Source organism: Pogoniulus pusillus, chromosome 23, assembly GCF_015220805.1.
Source record: "Pogoniulus pusillus isolate bPogPus1 chromosome 23, bPogPus1.pri, whole genome shotgun sequence".
Taxonomy (NCBI): Eukaryota; Metazoa; Chordata; class Aves; order Piciformes; family Lybiidae; genus Pogoniulus; species Pogoniulus pusillus.
In genome coordinates, this window is record NC_087286.1 from 16,253,367 (window position 1) to 16,272,064 (window position 18,698).

Below are 18,698 nucleotides of genomic sequence, written 5' to 3' on the forward strand. Positions count from 1 at the left end.
ATATATATATATAAATTGAAAGTTGATCTTTTGAAATCACCTCTTTCCTTAGCTTTGTAATGATCCTCAAAACCAAAAGGAGCAACTCCAAAGGAAGTTGGCAAAGAGAGTAAGCAGCATCCACGGAATCTCAGACTCCCAAGCTGCTGAACCTGTGTATTAATTATAGAGTCATAAAATCAACCAGGTTAGAAGAGACCTCCAAGATCAGCCAGTTCAACCTAGCACCCAGCTCTATCCAGTCAACCAGACCATGGCACTAAGTGCCTCATCCAGGCTTTGCTTCAACACCTCCAGGGATGGTGCCTCCACCACCTTCCTGGGCAGCCCATTCCAATGCCAATCACTCTCTCTGCCAACAACTTCCTCCTAACATCCATCCTAGACCTCCCCTGGCACAACTTGAGACTGTCCCCTTGTTCTATTGCTATTTGCCTGGCAGAAGAGGCTGACCCCACCTGGCTACAACCTCATGCATGATTTTTAATATGCTAAGAAGTTTGCCATATTTAGATGTATTTTCATAGGCATGACCTCAGAAAAGCCTCTGGGACATTTCAAACAGCTTCTTAGTGAAATAATTTGTTGTGGTTTGGGTTTGTTGTTCTGTTTTTTTCAATAACATGAGCAAAACAATGTACTGCTCCCTAAATGCATTCTTAAATATGGCTGAGCTGTCTCAGCTGGAATTTATCAAAGCAATTACCCCTTAAAGCATTGAAACATATTTGCTGTGCAAAACATGATGGCAATTTTAAATGCTACCATCCTTCTGCTATAATTATTTTATCTCCAGCAGTGCTGATTTCATAGAATCAGTCAGCGTTGGAAGGGACCACAAGGATCAGCCAGTTCCAACCCCCCTGCCATGGGCAGGGACACCCTACCCTAAAGCAGGCTGCACACAGCCTCATCCAGCCTGGCCTTAAACACATCCAGGGATGGGGCCTCAACCACCTTCCTGGGCAACCCATGCCAGGCTGTCACCACTCCCATGATGAACAACTTCCTCCTCACATCCACTCTGAATCTCCCCACCTCCATCTTTGCTCCATTTCCCCCAGTCCTGTCACTCCCTGATAGCCTAAAAAGTCCTTCCCCAGCTTTTTGTAGGCCCCCTTCAGATACTGAAAGGCCACAAGGTCTCCTCAGAGCCTTCTCTTCTCCAGACTGCACAGCCCAAACTCTTTCAGTCTGTGCTCACAGCAGAGCTGCTGCAGCCCTCTGAGCATCCTCCTGGCCCTTCTCTGGACACGCTCCAGCATCTCCACATCCTTCTTGTAACAGGGGCTCCAGAACTGGCTGCAGTACTCCAGGTGGGGTCTCAGCAGAGAGCAGAGAGGGAGAATCACCTCCCATGACCTGCTGGCCACACTTCTCCTGCTGCAGTCCAAATTTCCAAACCTTGAGTTTTATTCTAAATTGCCTATAAACACAAGACTAAGCTAAACTGACCTGATTACTTTTCTAGACTGACCTAAAACAGGAGACAGGGACAATTTTCACCTTTGTTCAATACACTTCACTCTCTGTCACTGCCTTAAATATGAAAGAAAAAGAAATCAGTGGATAGCATTAGTTTGGAAGAGTTATGATGAAGGAAAATAAGATTTTATATGAAGAGAAGAGTTTATTTGCATGGTGCCTGCAGCACTTAGGACTTTTTTTACTTGTCAACATTAACTCTGCCAAGGGCAGAGTGAATTTCTGACATCTGCTTTTGTAGCTTCAGATGGAAACCTTTGTATATAAAATTTCCCCCACTTTTTGCTGAATTTAACCTCGTACAAAATTCTTTCTACTCTGTGAATAAAACCAAAATGCACTTTGAAGCAGCATGTTGCAATGCTATGAAACAGCACAGAAACGCCACGGAGGCAGTTTGCTGCCTGGTGGCAGCATTATTTAGAAGACATCGAGAGACACTAACCAGGAGTGAGTTTAGAAACACATTTCTGCCTAGAAGTCGAAGCACCTGACAGCTCTGCCCAGCTGAATGCCACCCACCCAGCCCAGGTGACCCGGGAGTGCAGCCGAGGAGATACAGCTGGGCTGCCTCTCCGCCGCCCAGAGCCGCTCCTCCAGCCTCATCAGCCTTCACGGGGCGAGCCTCAGGCTTCGCTTTATAGGCAGCCTGAGTGCCCCTAACGCTCCGGGGAGGGCGAAGCCTCTTTGCAGCGCGAAGGGCACGCCCCGGCTCTGCACAGCCCGCCGACGCGAGTCCCCACGAGGGGAAGCCGTCGCAGGGAGCGAGCCCGGCTCCTCCTGTCCCCGCAGAAGGGCTCGCACAGTCCTCGGACAGCAGCCCCCTCCCCTCCCCTGCCCGCGGGCGGAGGGCGGCGCTGCTTGCGCCGGGGCGGCTCCCGCAGAGGTGGCCGCCCCGGGGCGCTCGGCAGCCCACGGGGCGGCCCCAGTTCCCCCGCGGTGGAGGTGGGGTAGGCAGCGCAGCCGCGGTGCCTGCAGGAGCCGGCGGTGCCCCCGCCTGCCCGCCAAGGTAAGCAGGGCAGGGAAGGACTGTCGGAGCTCCAGGGGCTCCCAGCACCAGCGTGGGACCCCGACGGGGTGGGAGGGCGGAGGTGCGGGCGTCGCGGGAAGCGTGAGGCAGGCGTGGTGGGGACGTGGGGAGTCCCGCTTGCTGCGGTGGGAAACGCCGGCAGAGAGCGGCGCTTGGAGCCGCGGCAGACCCTGCTCTGCCCCCCTTGGGAGGGCGGCAGTTCGCGGTGGGTACCGCGAGTGGAGCCCGGCAGTGGAGCGCCTCGCTGCCCGGGGAGCCGCACACGGCCTCTCGGTGTGCCGGAACGCGATAGTGCCATTCAGTGCTGCTTGAACTGAATCGGACCTTCACCCTGAAGGTCGAGTGGGAGGTTCGTATTCCGCAGGGCAGGATTGCTGAGGCAGGTGGGATCCCAGGCGGGACACAGTGCCCTGCTTTAGGTGGCTACGTTGGCAAAGTGAAGGCAGGCAATGAACCTGCTGTCCATGCGACCTGGCACAAGCATCCCAGAAATACACCATGTGAATGTGCTAATCTATCAGTCTTAGCCTAAGCACGTAAGAAGGTGGTGTGGTTATGGCAGAACAGCCAGTACGGACTTAGAAGGAACACAATTCCCGGCTCTTTGCTGGCGGGGTGTTTGGCCGTGTGGTTCAGGGAAGGAGTAGACATGCCTCCTGACTTAGAGAAGGCCTATCCTGCGTGAAACCCTCATCTGAATGCCAGAGAGAGGTAACTTACATAGCCTCTGGAAGCTTGGGGTAGTTTTCCAATCCCTCGTGAACTAAAAGTGAAATTATTAAACCCATTCATTGCCACTCTGGGAAGACATATGCCATGGAATCTTCTGTGCAGCATATCGTGCAGCCTGCCACCAAACTGGGACAGACAGCTTGACTTTTTGAGGTCCCTTCCTGCCCCAGATTATTCTGACTCTCTGATTTGCTTGGTTCCAGCTTGACTCTACCCCTCAAAACTTCTGTTTGCAAGACTTTGGCAGTCATTTCTCCTCTTTGGCTCTAGTTCCTCTTTGTAAATTGCAAGGTGTGCATGTTTTGTCATCTGTTCCTGACTTGCTTCTAGAAGAACACTCGTTTCACACATGACTCTGTTAACATCACTGTCAGTTACTGTGCTGCACAATAGTAGTGTAAATACCAGGACTGGATTCAGTACACTTGTATTAGCAGATCTTGATTTAGTACATGCTGAAACTTGTTAAGGTGAGGGTACTGGAGCACTGGAACAGGCTGCCCAGAGAGGTTAGGGAGTCTCCTTCTCTGGAGACATTCAAAACCTAGCTGGATGCATTCCTGTGTGACCTAGTGTAGGTGATCCTGTTCTGCCAGGGGGGATTGGAGTCGATGATGTCTTGAGGTCACTTCCAACCCCTAACTTTCTGTGGTACTGTGATCTGCCTCGTTAGAGACAAACAGGTGAACCCCAGTGCTTCAGAGGCTTTACTAGATGACCTGTTCCACCTGTGTGGGCTCCTACTCAGTTGTCTTCACTAACTTTACAAAATTCTTTTCCTAGAAGCTTTGTAAAGAGTGAGAATTTAGGTTAAAACTTGGTTTAAAACAGAATGTTTAACTTTTTTTGCAGAAGCTGTTCAGTTCCATTTCCTCCTGTGGGCTTTTTAAGAAGACCATTACTTGTAATTGTATTTCATGCCTTGTGCAAGCATTGCTTTAAAATGGGGGTTTCAAATATGGATTACAAATGTCTTTGGGAGGTTTAAGCAACGGAGCATTACAGATAGCTGAGTGATCCTTGTTCTGTATTCTCAGGGAATCTGATCTACCTGGGAGCACACATAGCTGGAAAATTGTCCTGTCTCTGAAAGAGTACTTTAAATCATTCCCTGTGTCTTCTCTTTCTTCTTTCAATACCTCCTGTGGGTACTACAGACTCTTCTGGTGTTTAGAGGCAAATATGATATGACTGAAGGCTTCAAGCAATTATTGAGTGAATTGTGCTTTAATTGTTGGTGCTGGAATTTGTGATTCTTTGATGTTCAGTATTTTCAAGCAGGCTACGGTGCCTTTTGAAGTGCTGGTTTATTTTGTTATCAATCAGCAGCTAAGTTTGGTTTTCTTGCAATACTTGAGCAGTGTCTACTAGGTAACACACTGTAGCTCATGCACTTGTGAATCAGGCTGCAAACTTGATCTGTTTGTGTTTTATATGTAAATCTGTAGGGACAAATAGATTTGGGAGGGGAGCAATGTGCACAGAGAGGGCAACGATGTGAAGAGAGGAACCTGCTGCATGACAGCTCAACTCAGTACTAAGGCTTGAGATTCCTTAGGTAGTAAAAATCTGGGAACATGGATTTTCTTGGGTGGTTATGTTTCAGAGGTGGCTTTATGGGAGCGTGGCTGGATTTGGTTTTTCTGTGCATCATTCAGATCTCAAGGCCCTTGTCTCTTCTGCAAACCATATGTTTCTCCCCCTCCAACAACTTTTCATTTTGGTATGGCTTGACTTGTTTCATTGTAGGCCCATCTGATTTCCACGTGGTCAGGTGCTGGGCTGTGGCAAAAGTGAAAATAAGACCTCTTCTTTGCCTGCAGCGAGACAGAAGCATGAGCTTGTTTCTTCTGGGAGGTTTCTAGTGACAGTAGTAACTTGCATCCATGCAGATGTTTCAGACCACTCCTTAGACTTTATCTGGGATCCTTCTCACCCTGTTTTAGCCATCAGCACTTTAGTTAGTCACCTGAGGTTCTGAGTCACCTTTACAGTCAGCAGAGAGAGATAGCTACTGCTAAAACCTGGGTCAGCTGCCCAGTTTTAGACAGCTGTCATGAATCATGCTCCATAAAATTGCCTTTCTTTCCCTTCATTGACTAAAAAGGGCCTAGGATCACCAGGTCAGATGCAGTTGTCATAGAAACTCCACCATATGTTTTTTCATGATTGAGTGATCCATGATTCAGTAAAATTGCTCTTGGAAAAGCAAGCCTTTTAGTCAGCTTTCCTTATCATCCAGACTATTGATTGCTGGCTACCCTAGATTCTAACAGCAGAGCTGCCTGTGTAGAAGATACTATGCTGCACCATGGAAGAAAGAAGCTAAGGTGCCGTGTTCTTATGTCTCTGTTGGAGACTTTTGAGCACCTACATAAGCATACATGAACATGTGTACCTCACCACCCTTCGGTGTTAATTTACAGCCTTGCTCATTGGGCTGCAAATGAAAAAGAAACACAAATCACTTTGATCTGACTCACAACTTTCATGTAGGAATTCACAAGCTAGTTCGGTAATGACTGCTGAAAAGGTTGAAGTCTGACATCAGTTTCAAAGGCTTTCTTTTCACAAAATGACTTTTTAGACCTGTGGCCTACAGTTGCTGAGATAATCCTGAGCAACCATGCTACAAACAGGAGCACAGGTAACATTCCCAAACACTTGTGATTACAGTGTAGTTTTGCACTTTGGTGACCTCCTCTTCTTGAGTGAGGAGAAGCTGGCAGGCTGAAGTCTTTGAGAGAGCAAACACAAGCCTGTGATTCAGGGTGCAAGTCATAGGAAGGGATTCAGCAGAAACTGAAGTGCAGTTTCATTGCACGAGGGCCGTGTTATGCCATGAAATCCATCAAAACCTTTCATATCTGTTGCTAGCTTGACCTCATGGTGGACTCACTGCCTCTGACTAGTTGACAAGTGACTCTGATCTGTTGTTCCCTCTGATCAGTTGTTCCACCCCTCTTCCACTTGGTAGGGTAAAAGAGAGGGAGGCAGTGGCATTTCCTGCTCATGGAAAACCTTACAGAAATGGAAGAATTACACTGGAAAGGTCTCAAAGTTCCTCTTTTGCTGTGTTTTCTTCTCATAACTGTTTCCTTTGTGTGGTTCAGGTCTTGCTGGGCTGTGGCAAATCAACCACAGCCACACCAAAAAGACACCCCATCTGTGGTGACTCCAGGCATCCACTTTGCTTCCAGATACTCAGCTGAAACTCGCTGCTTAGAGCACTTTGGGATCACTGTTCATTATATAGACTGAAAGGAACAGCTCTTCTAGGTGGAAAATTAATAATGGGCCTTGAAGTTATGCCTGAGTCTTCAGGCAGTACTGAGGCTGAGACAAATTAAAAACTCTTCATGAAATTCTGGTGCTGAGCACTGTACTTTGGTGCAACACCTATACATGCATGCTAAAGCATCACCTGCTTTGTTTGATCTTAATATGCAAACAGATGGATCCAGTGCAGGTTTCTTTTCAGCCTTTTGCTTCATTCTTTCATGCCAGTGTCTCTTCCCCTTTCAGTCATCCTTTTCCATACCATGTGTGCTGAGAACATGTGATTGTAAGAGACACTCTTAGAATCATGGAATGGCTTAGGCTGAAAGCCACCTTAGAGATCATCTACTCCAATCTATCACTCGTTACCCAGATGAGATTAAACAGCCTCAAGTTGCATCAGGGGCATGTAGCTTGGCCAGGAAGAGTGTGGCCTGCAGGACCAGGGAAGTCCTTCTGCCCCTGTGCTCAGCACTGGTCAGGCCACACCTTGAGTACTGTGTCCAGTTCATGGCCCCTCAATTTAATAAAGATGTTGAGGTGCTTGAAGGTGTCCAGAGAAGGGCAGCAAGGCTGGGGAGGGGCCTGGAGCACAGCCCTGTGAGGAGAGGCTGAGGGAGCTGGAGTTCTTCAGTCTGGAGAAGGCTCAGGGGAGATGTTATTGCTCACTACAGCTACCTGAAAGGAGGTTGTAGCCAGACAGGGGTTGGTCTCTTCTCCCAGGCACCCAGTGACAGAACAAGAGAACATAGTCTCAAACGGTGCCAGGGCAGGTTCAGGCTGGACATTAGAATGAAATTCTTCATGGAAAGAGAGATTGCCCATTGGAACAGGCTGCCTGGGGAGGTGGTGGAGTCACCAGCCCTGGAGGTGTTTAAAAGGAGGCTGGATGAGGCACTTAGTGCCATGGTTTAGTTAATTAGAAGGGTTAGGTGATAGGTTGGACTCGATCCTAGAGGTCTTTTCCAGCCTGGTTAATTCTGTGATTCTGTGACATTAGGAAACATTTCTTCACCAAAAGGGTTGTGAGGGCTTTGGAACAGGCTGCTTGAGTCACCATCCATGGAGGTATTTAAAAGCCTGCATTCCATATCTCCCTGTACTTCTTTTTTGTAGCCATAGCATATGCTGCCTGACACTGGTTAAATGTTCTTCCTGCCCTCTCATCTGAGCATGAGAGCCCTTTGCTAACCCCTCCTCTGGGCTTGAGTAACTTCCTCCTGACATATGGTAGAGCAGCTTTTACTTACTCCCTTGTTCCTCTCTTAAACAAGCCCCTGGGACCATTCAATGATCTTGCCACCCCACCTCACGCTGAGAACAGGACCCAGAACTGCTTCTCACAAACAGCACTGAGCAAGTAGGATAAGGAGGAGAGAGTGTTTAGGACAGTGCCTGAGGGAGCTGCTGAGGCAGCAGCATCTGAAGGATGGCCTCAGACTCCCGTGGCGTCCTGTGGTGCTTTACAAACATATTGAAACTCTTTCTCTCTGCTGAAAAATGAAGCACTCCAATACATCACTGAAAAGGATGGTGGTGTACTTGTGCTCAGCTGGTGTCCTCACACACAGGAGTTCCTGTGATGGTGAAGTTACCATCTTAGCTAAACAGAAGTAAAATACAACTGCTGTCAAGTGCAGCAATAAAGATGTGCTCCAAGTCCAGTCCTAACTGCAGGTTTGTTGCTGTAATACAAGAGAATTAACTGTGAATTTCCAAAACAGAAAAAAGAGAAGGAGGAAACAAGGTTTTGAGAGGCTTAATTGTATAAATGGTCTAGTAGCAATTTCTGAGTTTGGGGTGCTCTTACTGAATCTCAGAAGCATCCAGATTGGAAAAGCCCCTTAGGATCACCGAGTCCAACCTATAACCCTCCTCTGCAAGATTCACCTTAAACCATATCCCTAAGGACCACATCCAAACTACCCTTAAACACATCCATTGTCAGTGACTCGACCACCTCCCTGGGCAGCTCATTCTAGTCCCTGGCAACTCTCTCTGTGAAAAACTTGTTCCTAATATCTAAACCTACCCATTCTCAGCTTGAGGCTATTCCCCCTTGTTCTGTTTCCAACTACCTGTGAGAAGAGACAAATGAAAGATGTTTGTGCTCACATCTGGGTAGACCACGAGTTATAAGCTTAATTACAAGGTGTGCCTTTAGTCTTGCTAGAGTCATTTTGAAAAATGCAGTACAAGACAAGAGGGCAACTGAAGTCAAAATCCATTCCACAGCACATGTGAAAATTGGTCTGGAGCAATGAGTGGCAAATGCTAGGAGTGGCTTTTGTGGCGTAGCTACCTGAAGATGCTCTAATGCCTCAGGTTAACATTGGAAACATTCTCCCACATGACTGCCTCTATCTGCCATTTTCATTTTGATCCAAAGCCAGATCTGACTTTCTTTTGAACCAGGAAGGATACTTTGCAGCTCTGTCAGCCTTCCTGCAGCTCCTGGCATTTCAGTGTAATGCTTTCATTCCATCCTGAGCAGAGTTAGGACATGTCACACTCCTCCCCGAGATAACTACGTCATGTAATTTCAGCTGCAGATAAACTTGCATTCCAGATTTCCCAGAAGGGTAGGTGATATGGCTAAGAAGCTGCTTTCAGAGTTAGCTCTGTGTGCAAGCTTTTTCTTGGAAAATGCCACACTTATCAGTGTTGAGAAAGTGCAGTGCTGGAAGCAGTCTAATTGCTTTTGATCCATCCTCTCAACATAGGAGTTAGCGTTAAAAGAGAGCTACAGGGCTGTGTTAGGTAGGTAAGGAAGAGAAAGGTCAACATGCTCATTGCCAAATCTATTACTTTGAAAGCCTGGTGGCAGCTGCCCTTTCTGCTTTACCACTCAAAACCTTCAATTTGCTTTCTTACTGTCTACTAGAATTAGTAGCAAGCCAGGCTGAATTCTGCAGAGATAGATGATCCCTTGTATTCTGTTACTTAAAAATGGATCTACCTGTCTGGTAGGGACTTTTTGCTAGACATGATGCAATAGGTGGTTAAGGAACTTCCATCCTGCCTCACTTAAGAGACGTTTGAGTAGCTGGAGTTTTTCTTGACACCTAGCTGGAAAATCATGTTAAGAGCCCTTGTTAGGTCTGTTTCAGACCTGCAACCAATTTGGTGAGCAATTTACCTTCCCCAGGTTGTATCTGTTTGCACCACATTGCTGCAGAAGGAGGTATAAGAAATCCTGTGCTGGAAGATGTGGTGTGACCTGTCTTTCAGACAAGTTGGACTCTGGTTAGTAGTTGGTGGAGCCCTTGCTTGAGGTCTTGAAACATGAAGTTCAAGCTCCTTGTCTGGAACAGTCTGAAATACTGTCACTTGTGGCTATAACTGCTTGGAGAGAAACCAGCTCCCCAGCTTGCTAACTCAGCAGGTTTGGTGCTGAGTTTCAGGATGGCACTGTGCATGTTTCCCTGGAATAGCTGCACAGACTTTCAGCTTCATTGATTCCTATTGATTTTGTGTTCTGAGCAGGGACAGACTGATGCCTCAGTAACTTCCCTTTTTTATCACACTAACTTTCACGACTGCTTTGTGTGACAACGCTCTTTCTAGCTTTGCACTTTTTGGTGGGGCTTCTGGCAGGCTCACCTCTTTTTCCTATTTCTCTTCTATTTTTCTGACTTTGAAGTGGGATGATCTACTTTATGTAGCCTGTCATAGGTAAGGGTGAATCTCTGACTTGAGTGACTCAGTCCCTGGGCTGCTCAGGGGGTCATTAAAGATTTCTTAACTTGGAAAGCACTGAAGCATTAAGCATTAGCAGGAGGTTGCAGTGCTGCTGGTGGTCACTTGGGCCACCAGCTAATGTGTTCCTCTTGGTGGATTTGGCACTCTAAGGCTTACAGGCTCTAGTGAGGGGCCAGGAGATGAAGGTGTGCTTATCATCTTTCTGTGTGACTTGTAAGATTATGCTTAATGGGTTTCTGCCCTTGATGTTTGCATATGTAACAGTTTAAGAATAACAACTGTGCTTTGAATTTGATTACCTGCCCATAACTGCTCTCCAGGTCACCAAGCAGACCAGTTCCTGATAGCATTTGCTGCGTGAATCTGCTGCCTGCCTTTGCTGTACTGATGCCTTGCCTTTCCTCAATCCGTTTTTGTATGCAGCCCTTAGATTGCTTTCAACTACATCATCTCCACTGCAGCTGAGTTGCAGAGATGGTAACCTCATGTGTGATACCGTTGGTGTTTCCTGTTTGGTATTGCACAAGGCTTTCAGCTTGGTTTTAGATTGCAAATGCTGGAGCCTTGTTACCATCTGACTGAGACCTCTCTTCCTGTTGAAGGGGATTGGCTTTCAGTAGTTTTCAGAGCTTTCAGATGCTAACAGTTAAGGCTCTGCTTAGTGTAGGATGAAGTCTGAGTTTTTTTGAGCTACATTGTATGATCACCCTGTCAGCTTTCATGATCTTTTTTTCTTCAGGCAGAGTGAATATTGTGTGAGCTTTACTGCTTCCTGCCAAGGGCTAACAATCCTATCAACCAGCTCCATTTCCTTGGCGTTCATAGATCTAGTGCTGTTGTCTCATGCAAATCACAAAACTCTTCATTCTTAACAGAATGAAGTAGTTTTATTATTCTCTGTCTTAACAAATTGCAATGTATGCAGCCATGCAGAAATGATACCCTGGTTTTAATTGCAGAATTCATAGCACAGACCAGGAAAGGCAATTCCTGCTCCATCCCTCAGTGCATGGCAATAAATAGTGTAGATGAAGTTGTACTTATAGAATCAAAGAATTAACCAGGTTGGAAGAGACATCCAAGATCATCCACTCCAACCCAGCACCCAGCCCTGTCCAATCAACCAGACCGTGGCACTAAGTGCTTCATCCAGGCTTTGCTTGAACACTTCCAGGGATGGTAACTCCACCACCTCCCTGGGCAGCCCATTCCAATGCCAATCACTCTCTCTGGCAACAGCTTCCTCCTAACATCCAGCCTAGGCCTCCCCCAGCACAACTTGAGACTGTGTCCCCTTGTTCCATTGCTGGTTGCCTGGCAGAAGAGACCAACCCCACCTGGCTACAACCTCCCTTTAGGTAGTTGTAGACAGCAATGAGCTCTGCCCTGAGCCTCCTCTGCTGCAGGCTGCACACCCCCAGCTCCCTCAGCCTCTCCTCACAGGGCTGTGCTCCAGGCCCCTCACCAGCTTTGTCGCCCTCCTGTGGACACCTTCCAGTACTGCAACATCTCTTGAATGGAGGAGCCCAGAACTGGACACAGCACTCAAGGTGTGGCCTGAGCAGTGCTGAGTACAGGGGCAGAATAACCTCCCGTGTCCTGCTGGCCACACTGCTTCTGATCCAGGCCAGGGTGCCATTGGCTCTCTTGGCCACATGGGCACACTGCTGGCTCATGTTCAGCTACTATCTACCAGTATTCCCAGGTCCCTCTTTCCCTGGCTGCTCTCAGCCACTCTGTCCCCAGCCTGTAATGCTACTTGGGGTTGTTGTGGCCAAAGTGTAGGACCCTGCACTTAACCCAGGTGAGGTTTTGCGCCAGAAGACTGAGCGCAAGGACTGCTTCTCCAGTCTTGTATCCTAGCAAGAAATTCTTCAGTCCTTGTTTTCCTTTGGTGCCCTTGAATACTGGACCGTTCCCACAAAAGAACAGTGTTGCTCACTGAGCAGAGCCTGACACCATCCTCCTGACACTCACCCTTCACATCTTTGTAGACATGAATGAGGTCACCCCTCAGTGTGCAGTTCTCCAAGCTAAAGAGACCAGCTCCCTTAGCTTCTCCTCAAAGAGAGATGCTCCAGTCCCTTTACAATGTTTGTGGCTCTGCACTGGGCTCTTTCAACCTGTTCCCTGAGATCTTTCTTGAGCTGAGGGATGTGAAGATTGAGGAGTGTGAAATTTGAGGCAAATACAAGCCAGGGGATAAATTTGCTTGCATGCTTGGTGTTAGTTCAAACAGAGTTCTGGAAGACAACAGCTTGAAAATCAATCACTTAAAAACCAGGTTAGGTTTCACAACTATGCTTTCCCACAAGGCCCTTCTTAGCATGTTTATTCTTGACAACCACAATTTCCTCTCCTTCTTTTAATTCTGATCTTTTCCTCTCTGCTGAAAATGGTATGCATAAGACAAGAAATTTATTGTCAGAGTACTGTCTTTCTCTTGAGTTTACTGTAGTTGACAGTGACTCCAAGAGTTACTAGTCTTAGTACTGTAATGATGTTAAGAGTTACTGGTCTTAGTACTACCTACAGAAAAACCTAACAGAAAAGTTACTGGGCAGTGGATAGAGGACTGAGAATGAGACTCAACTTTCTGGGGACTTTGGTAAACCAGTTAAGAATAGCTCATACACCTGTAGGTTTCACTTGAGTTTCTGGTTTGAATAACTTCAAGGCAATTTATAGAAGTCAAAAGGATTTGCTGGTCCAAAGTGCAGCAATGTCTTCCTTGGAGGAGATCACTCCCAAATGTGCATCAGTTTGTCTACTTGTTCCTGCAGTGGCAATCAGTGAAAGAAATGGGAATGACTGTGGAGAGAAGTCAGAAAAGGAGAAGAGGGGATGGACACAAGTTCCATGTTTTGGGGACTCAGTTTACTATCTTGCTTGGGTTTAGCTCTTGACAAAATCCCTGAGGAGTTTGGAGAACTTTCAAATGACTTAAAGATATTTGGTGATTGTGATGTTGTTATTTCCTTTCTGACTTGGATCAATAAAAATTCAAGAGGGGAAAAAAGAGCTCTGAGTCAGTGAAAATATGACATTTATCAGTCTGGTGATGATGATAAATGTCTGATTGTTGAAAGAGACACTGATGTATTCCCTTCTCAAAGTGTGTGTTCAAGCCTTCTCCCATCCCCCATGCACTTAAGGTTTATAAACCCCTCTAGTACTTGAAGTCACTGATTTGAATTGATGAGGAGAAGCCACTAGTGACTAACTCACCTCCAGTTTCCAGTGGTAACTGACATAATTCTTTGCCCATTGCTTTTTTCATACCTCACTGTTTTTCTTATGGATCAGATGTTCCTGGAGATGCAGAAATCACAGAATTGCAAAGAAAGAAGCTTTACATTTACTAGAATCTGCAGTTCTCCCCAACCTGGAGTACTGGGTGCAGTTCTGGAGCCCCCAGCACAAGAAGGACGTGGAACTGTTGGAGCAAGTCCAGAAGAGGGCCATGAAAATGCTCAGAGGGCTGCAGCAGCTCTGCTATGAGGACAGGCTACAAGAGCTGGGGCTCTGCAGACTGCAGAAGAGAAGGATTCCAGAAGACCCTATAGTGGCCTTCCAGTATCTGAAGGATACCTACAGGAAGGCTGAGGAGGGACTGTTTATAAGGTCTTGTAATGACAGGAGAAGGGGTAATGGGTGTAACTTGAAGAGGGGAGATTCAAACTAGATGTTAGGAAAGGGCTCTTTGCAGTGAGGAGGTGTTCAAGGCCAGGTTGGATAAGGCCTTGAGCAACCTGTTTTAGTGGGAGGTGTCCCTGCCTATGGCAGGGGTTTGGAACTGGATGATCCTTGAGGTCCCTTCCAACCTAAACCTAGGTTTTCTATGAAAATCTTGCCATTTGGGGAAAGTGGTGTATCATCCAATATTCAGCTCTCTTGCCCTTTTTTTAACTACAAAAGAGGGTTCTTAGACCTTGTGGGTTTTCCTTTTTATGCAGCTCTTACTCCTCCTTGATAAGGTCTCCTAGTGGTAGCCCTAGAGTGATTTATTTTTAGCCATTGTTTTATTTCTACTATGAAAAAATCTATCAAAGCAGGCTGGAGTTGTCTCAGTGTATTAGTGTTTGAATGCAAGCAGAGACAAGCACAGAGACGCCTGGAGGTGTTCAAGAAAAGCCTGGATGGGGCACATAGTGCCATGGTGTAGTTGACTGGATAGGGCTGGGTGCTAGGTTGGACTGGCTGATCTTAGAGGTCTCTTCCAACCTGGCTGATTCTATGAAAAGGTTGTGCATGTACCTATCCATGGCCATATCCTGTGCTAAGTAACCCCTGATAAACTCCTGTTATATTAGTCCTCTAAGCTGAAGAAAGTCTTCAAGATGAAGCCTTCAGGAATTTTTCACCCTCAGATTTTTGTTTCCTTCTTCACCTCTCACTATCAACATTTCTTGGGTGTTTAAGATCCGATTCATTAACTAAAGACTTCCTGTGAGATGGAAACAATACAAGGAGGTGGTTGGAACTCCTAATGAGTGTAGAGTCTAAGTGTGTGTTTAAGCATCCACAGGACTGAGGTTCTGATCTGTTAGTAGTTAGTTCTAAACTACAGATGAAGACTTCTGCAAGTTGTGAGCAGTAATTTAAAGTTCCTTTGGAACACACTTAAAGAATGCTGCATATCCTTTGGGTTTGACCATTGCTCGCTTTGAGATGAACTTGTGCTGATTCCTCATCTGGGGGATGATTTTTCTTTCAGATGGAGCAAACATGTGATGATATAGATGAAATGTTCAGCAACTTGCTCGGGGAGATGGACATGCTGACCCAGGTAAATAATTCTTTTTGCCCATTAAGATTAGAAAAGTAGCTGTTACATGGGAGGGAAAAGAGGCATTTTCTACATTTTTTTTCACCTACCTCCACTCAGAATACAGATAAAAGCCTCCAACTAAATGTCTCTGCTTGACATCTAAAATGAGTGGCTGGAGGAGTAAGGTTATGTCAGTGCAGGCTGGGTGGTTCAAGAGAGCTGTTTAGGAGCAGGCAATGGCTGCATAACATTTGCATTGTAACTAAAGCACTCTGGAGCAAATGACACTGCACAGAGCTGAACTCTTCTATCAACTACCCCCCACCTCCCTCCAGAAAACCTGCCAGACCCTAAAAATCAGTCTGGCATTATCCAGTCTCTACTACAAACAGCCCTGGCCTCTGCTGCTCCCCACACCAAAGCCTGGGTGGTGCGTGGCAGGAGCTGCAGTTGGCTTGGGGCAGTGTTGTACTGAGGACCATGTAAACTATTAAACACTTGGCACCCCAGAATTGCAGCCTGGTAAGGGTTGGAGATCCAAAGATCGGTTCACCTAGAGAATGTCATACAGGAACATGTCCAGATGGGGTTTGAATGTCTCCAGAGATGGAGACTCCACCACCTCTCTGGACAGCCTGTTCCAGGACATGATTACGAGACAGTGCTTGAACCTTTGTCCTGGCCTGATGTAGTTCACCAGTCTAGGAATAATCTCAGAAACTAGTGTGTCACCCTGGCCCTCGAAGAAGAATCAGTGTCCTGAGGAAAATGCAGGTAATTGATTTGCAGATGTCAATGTCTGACATAATAATTATGTCATCAGGTACCTGTTAGTTTCTTTTTTCTTCTACCTTGACAGAGTTTAGGAGTGGAGACTGTCCAACCTCCATCCCCCAAAGTGTCCAACAATGAATTTAGCTTTACAGTTGGTTTTAAAGATTTAAATGGTAAGTAGCTGAACAGACTCTATCATGCTTTTTGTGCTTACTGAAAATACCTCACAGCAACAAATGAGAAGAGAAGCTTCAGACACCAAAAACAGGCAAGCAAGCAAAAACAGAACCCCAAAAGAAGCCACTTTTGTTGAAGGGGGAAGTGTAAGCCTACTTTGTTGAAGGGGGAAGTATATATGTGTCTCAATTTAGTAAGCTTCTAAGGGGCCAGTTTGGGGGGGGTTGGTGGTGTTTTATTTTTTGAAGAAACATTGTTTGGGTCTCATAAATAAATCAGACTTCTTAACATGTTAGAATGCAGAACAAAGCAAAAAATTAGAAGTCCCCCAAATCACTTTCTACAATACAGCCTTGTTTATGTAAAGATTTAACTGAATAGAAGAGGAAGTTTCTCAGTGTGAGGTCAGAGCTGCCAAAGCATTTTTTGTCTAGTGGAAGTATCAACTTTATCTGCTTCCACTCTGCATTGCTTATTCTCATTCTGGTTTGCACTGTCCCTTTTGCACATACAGCTGCTTGTTGAGGCTGTGTGATGAACCAGATGATGGAATTTACCAGAAAGAACCCTCCCTTTGGATTTGTTTGGGTTGCTTGTTTGGGGTTGGGGTTTTGTTGGTGGTTGGTTGGGTTGGTTTGTTTTTTTAACTGGGTGCTGGTTGGTTCTGCTTGCCTGAGTTGGTTTTAACCTGTATTAATTCTGTTTTAACCTTCTTCTCCAGAATCAGTTCACTGTTAAGCTACCTAATGCCTCTACCAGCCAAGTGGGTAGTAGTATGCAAAGACAGAGGATCACAAGCCAACTTTCCCACTGGAAAGAAAGGCTTGGGGAAATGCTCTGTTAGCATAGCAGGTAAAGCAGAGTAAACTGAGATGGTCTAGTGCCATGTTCACACTTAGACTGCTGAACGTTCTGTTCTTTCTTGGACTATATTAGCATACCTGGTTCAGTGCTCTCCATTCCTTTCCAAAATCCCACTTAAAGCTTTCCCAATTGAGTTTATTTTAAACTAGACCCTTGAAAGAGATTTAAATCTGTGGGTTCTTAGAGAACTCTTCTAGGAAGCTAAATCATCCTTCAGGATGTTATTTCACAGGATCTCTTGTGCTAGGCTTATGCAAAGAACCAAAGAAGGAATCACTGGTGAATTTCTAGTGTAGGATTTTATCTTACAGCCTAACAGACTAGAGAGCAAGCAAAAGTTCCAATATTTATTTCTGATTGACAAGATACTTCTCAAAAGAGACTGTCTTGTTTGGGTTTTGATTGAAGGATTTGTATTTGTTCTTTGTCCTCTGAACTTCGGTCTGGCCAGATCTGTGCCTATTCCTAGAACACATTTGTTAACTTATACCCATCTAAAAGGTTGTTTCCTTCCCCCAATCCCTTCCATGCCCCCTGCAGTTTCATCTCCACTGAACTGCACACATAGTGGTTTGGGTTGCATTTGTTCTGACACACTTTGTGGTTTTCTTTACAGAATCCTTAAGTGCCCTAGAGGACAAAGACCTGGATGCTTTAATGGCAGATCTTGTAGCAGACCTAAATGATGTAGAACAGAAAACTCTGCAAGCCCTGAAAACTTCTGGCAACCAGCAAAGTACAGTCACTGAGCCTTCAAGAAGCTTGGACAGTGTCTATGTTACCATTACTGGACAATTAGAGGATGATTTGCCCCCTCCACCTCCAGACCCTACTTTAGAACTTCCACTGCCGCCACCACCTCCTCCTCCTCCTCCTGAGCCACTCACCCAGGTAAGCCTGGATGGAACCTTGGTAAAGTTCTGCAATGATGAAACATTCATGAACTGTAGAGTGAGAATTTTCTGTTATTCAGTTCCTTGACCATTTCTGGACCATTTCTTTGCCTTTGTAATCATCATTTTGATAGCCTAAGACAGACAGAAATCACTGCAAACTGTTTGCTATAACAGCAAACTTGTCACTGGAGTGTTTTAATAAGTGTGGTTCAGTTACTACTGTCTCATAGAGAATCTGCTGTGACATCAGTGCTGGTGACAGTCCTGTTTTGGGTAGGGAGCCAGATTACAAACTTCTAGATCCCTCTTCCAACTGTTATGATGCTGTGATCTAAAGCTCACTAAAATCAACAGTGCTGCACGGCTCTTTCCCGTGAGTCTTGTACTGAGCTAACTCCCTGTCAGCTGGCATCTTGTATTACCTGAAAGTCAAAGTTTCAGAGAGAGAAGAGGATATACTTGCTAAACACAGCTGGAATTCTAGCTGCAAAGATGTAGGTGGAAGTAATTTCAGTCAAAGTGTCCCTCTGAGATTGTGTGCTGACTTAAATCTCTAGCTGTGCTTTCTGGTCTCTTTCCATAATCAAGAAGAGAGCAGGGAAGGAGAGGAACAGGAGACAGTGGCATTCCTGAGGGATCTTTTTGCAGTAGTTGGTATCCTCATCAAAGCACTGGTTCTGCTTTCTGCCACAGCCCTTCCCTCCATTTTCTGATACCCAATGCATTCAAATACTGATGGCATACCCATTATTCGGCACAAAATAGCCTGTAGGGCTGCTAGACAAGTTGCAGGAGGCAATAACCTACCTGTAGCAAGTAATAATAAAAGTAATAGCTATTTAAAACTAATATGGAAAGAACAGTATTTAAATGAGTCTTTACTGTCTTGGCAAGCATTTGCTTAGGCATGACATTTCTGCTCAGTAGAATGAAATGCAGCTGTAAATGGAAAACATTTTGTTTAACATTTCAGGGTGTCTGTAGTCAA

General features: G+C 45.8%; 1 protein-coding gene across 9 annotated transcripts in view; it reads left to right on the plus strand.

Moving 5' to 3' along the window:
• Window positions 1-2,454: 2,454 nt before the first annotated feature.
• The window catches only part of APBB1IP (amyloid beta precursor protein binding family B member 1 interacting protein), a 54,604-nt gene continuing 38,360 nt past the window's right edge, over window positions 2,455-18,698 (plus strand). For all 9 annotated transcript variants that reach the window (XM_064162733.1, XM_064162734.1, XM_064162727.1 and 6 more), the window contains exons 1-4: window positions 2,455-2,494; window positions 14,946-15,017; window positions 15,859-15,946; window positions 17,431-17,705. In XM_064162733.1, the coding sequence (XP_064018803.1) occupies window positions 14,946-15,017; window positions 15,859-15,946; window positions 17,431-17,705 (435 nt within the window). In that variant the 5' untranslated portion in view covers window positions 2,455-2,494. The remainder of the gene's footprint in view (window positions 2,495-14,945; window positions 15,018-15,858; window positions 15,947-17,430; window positions 17,706-18,698) is intronic.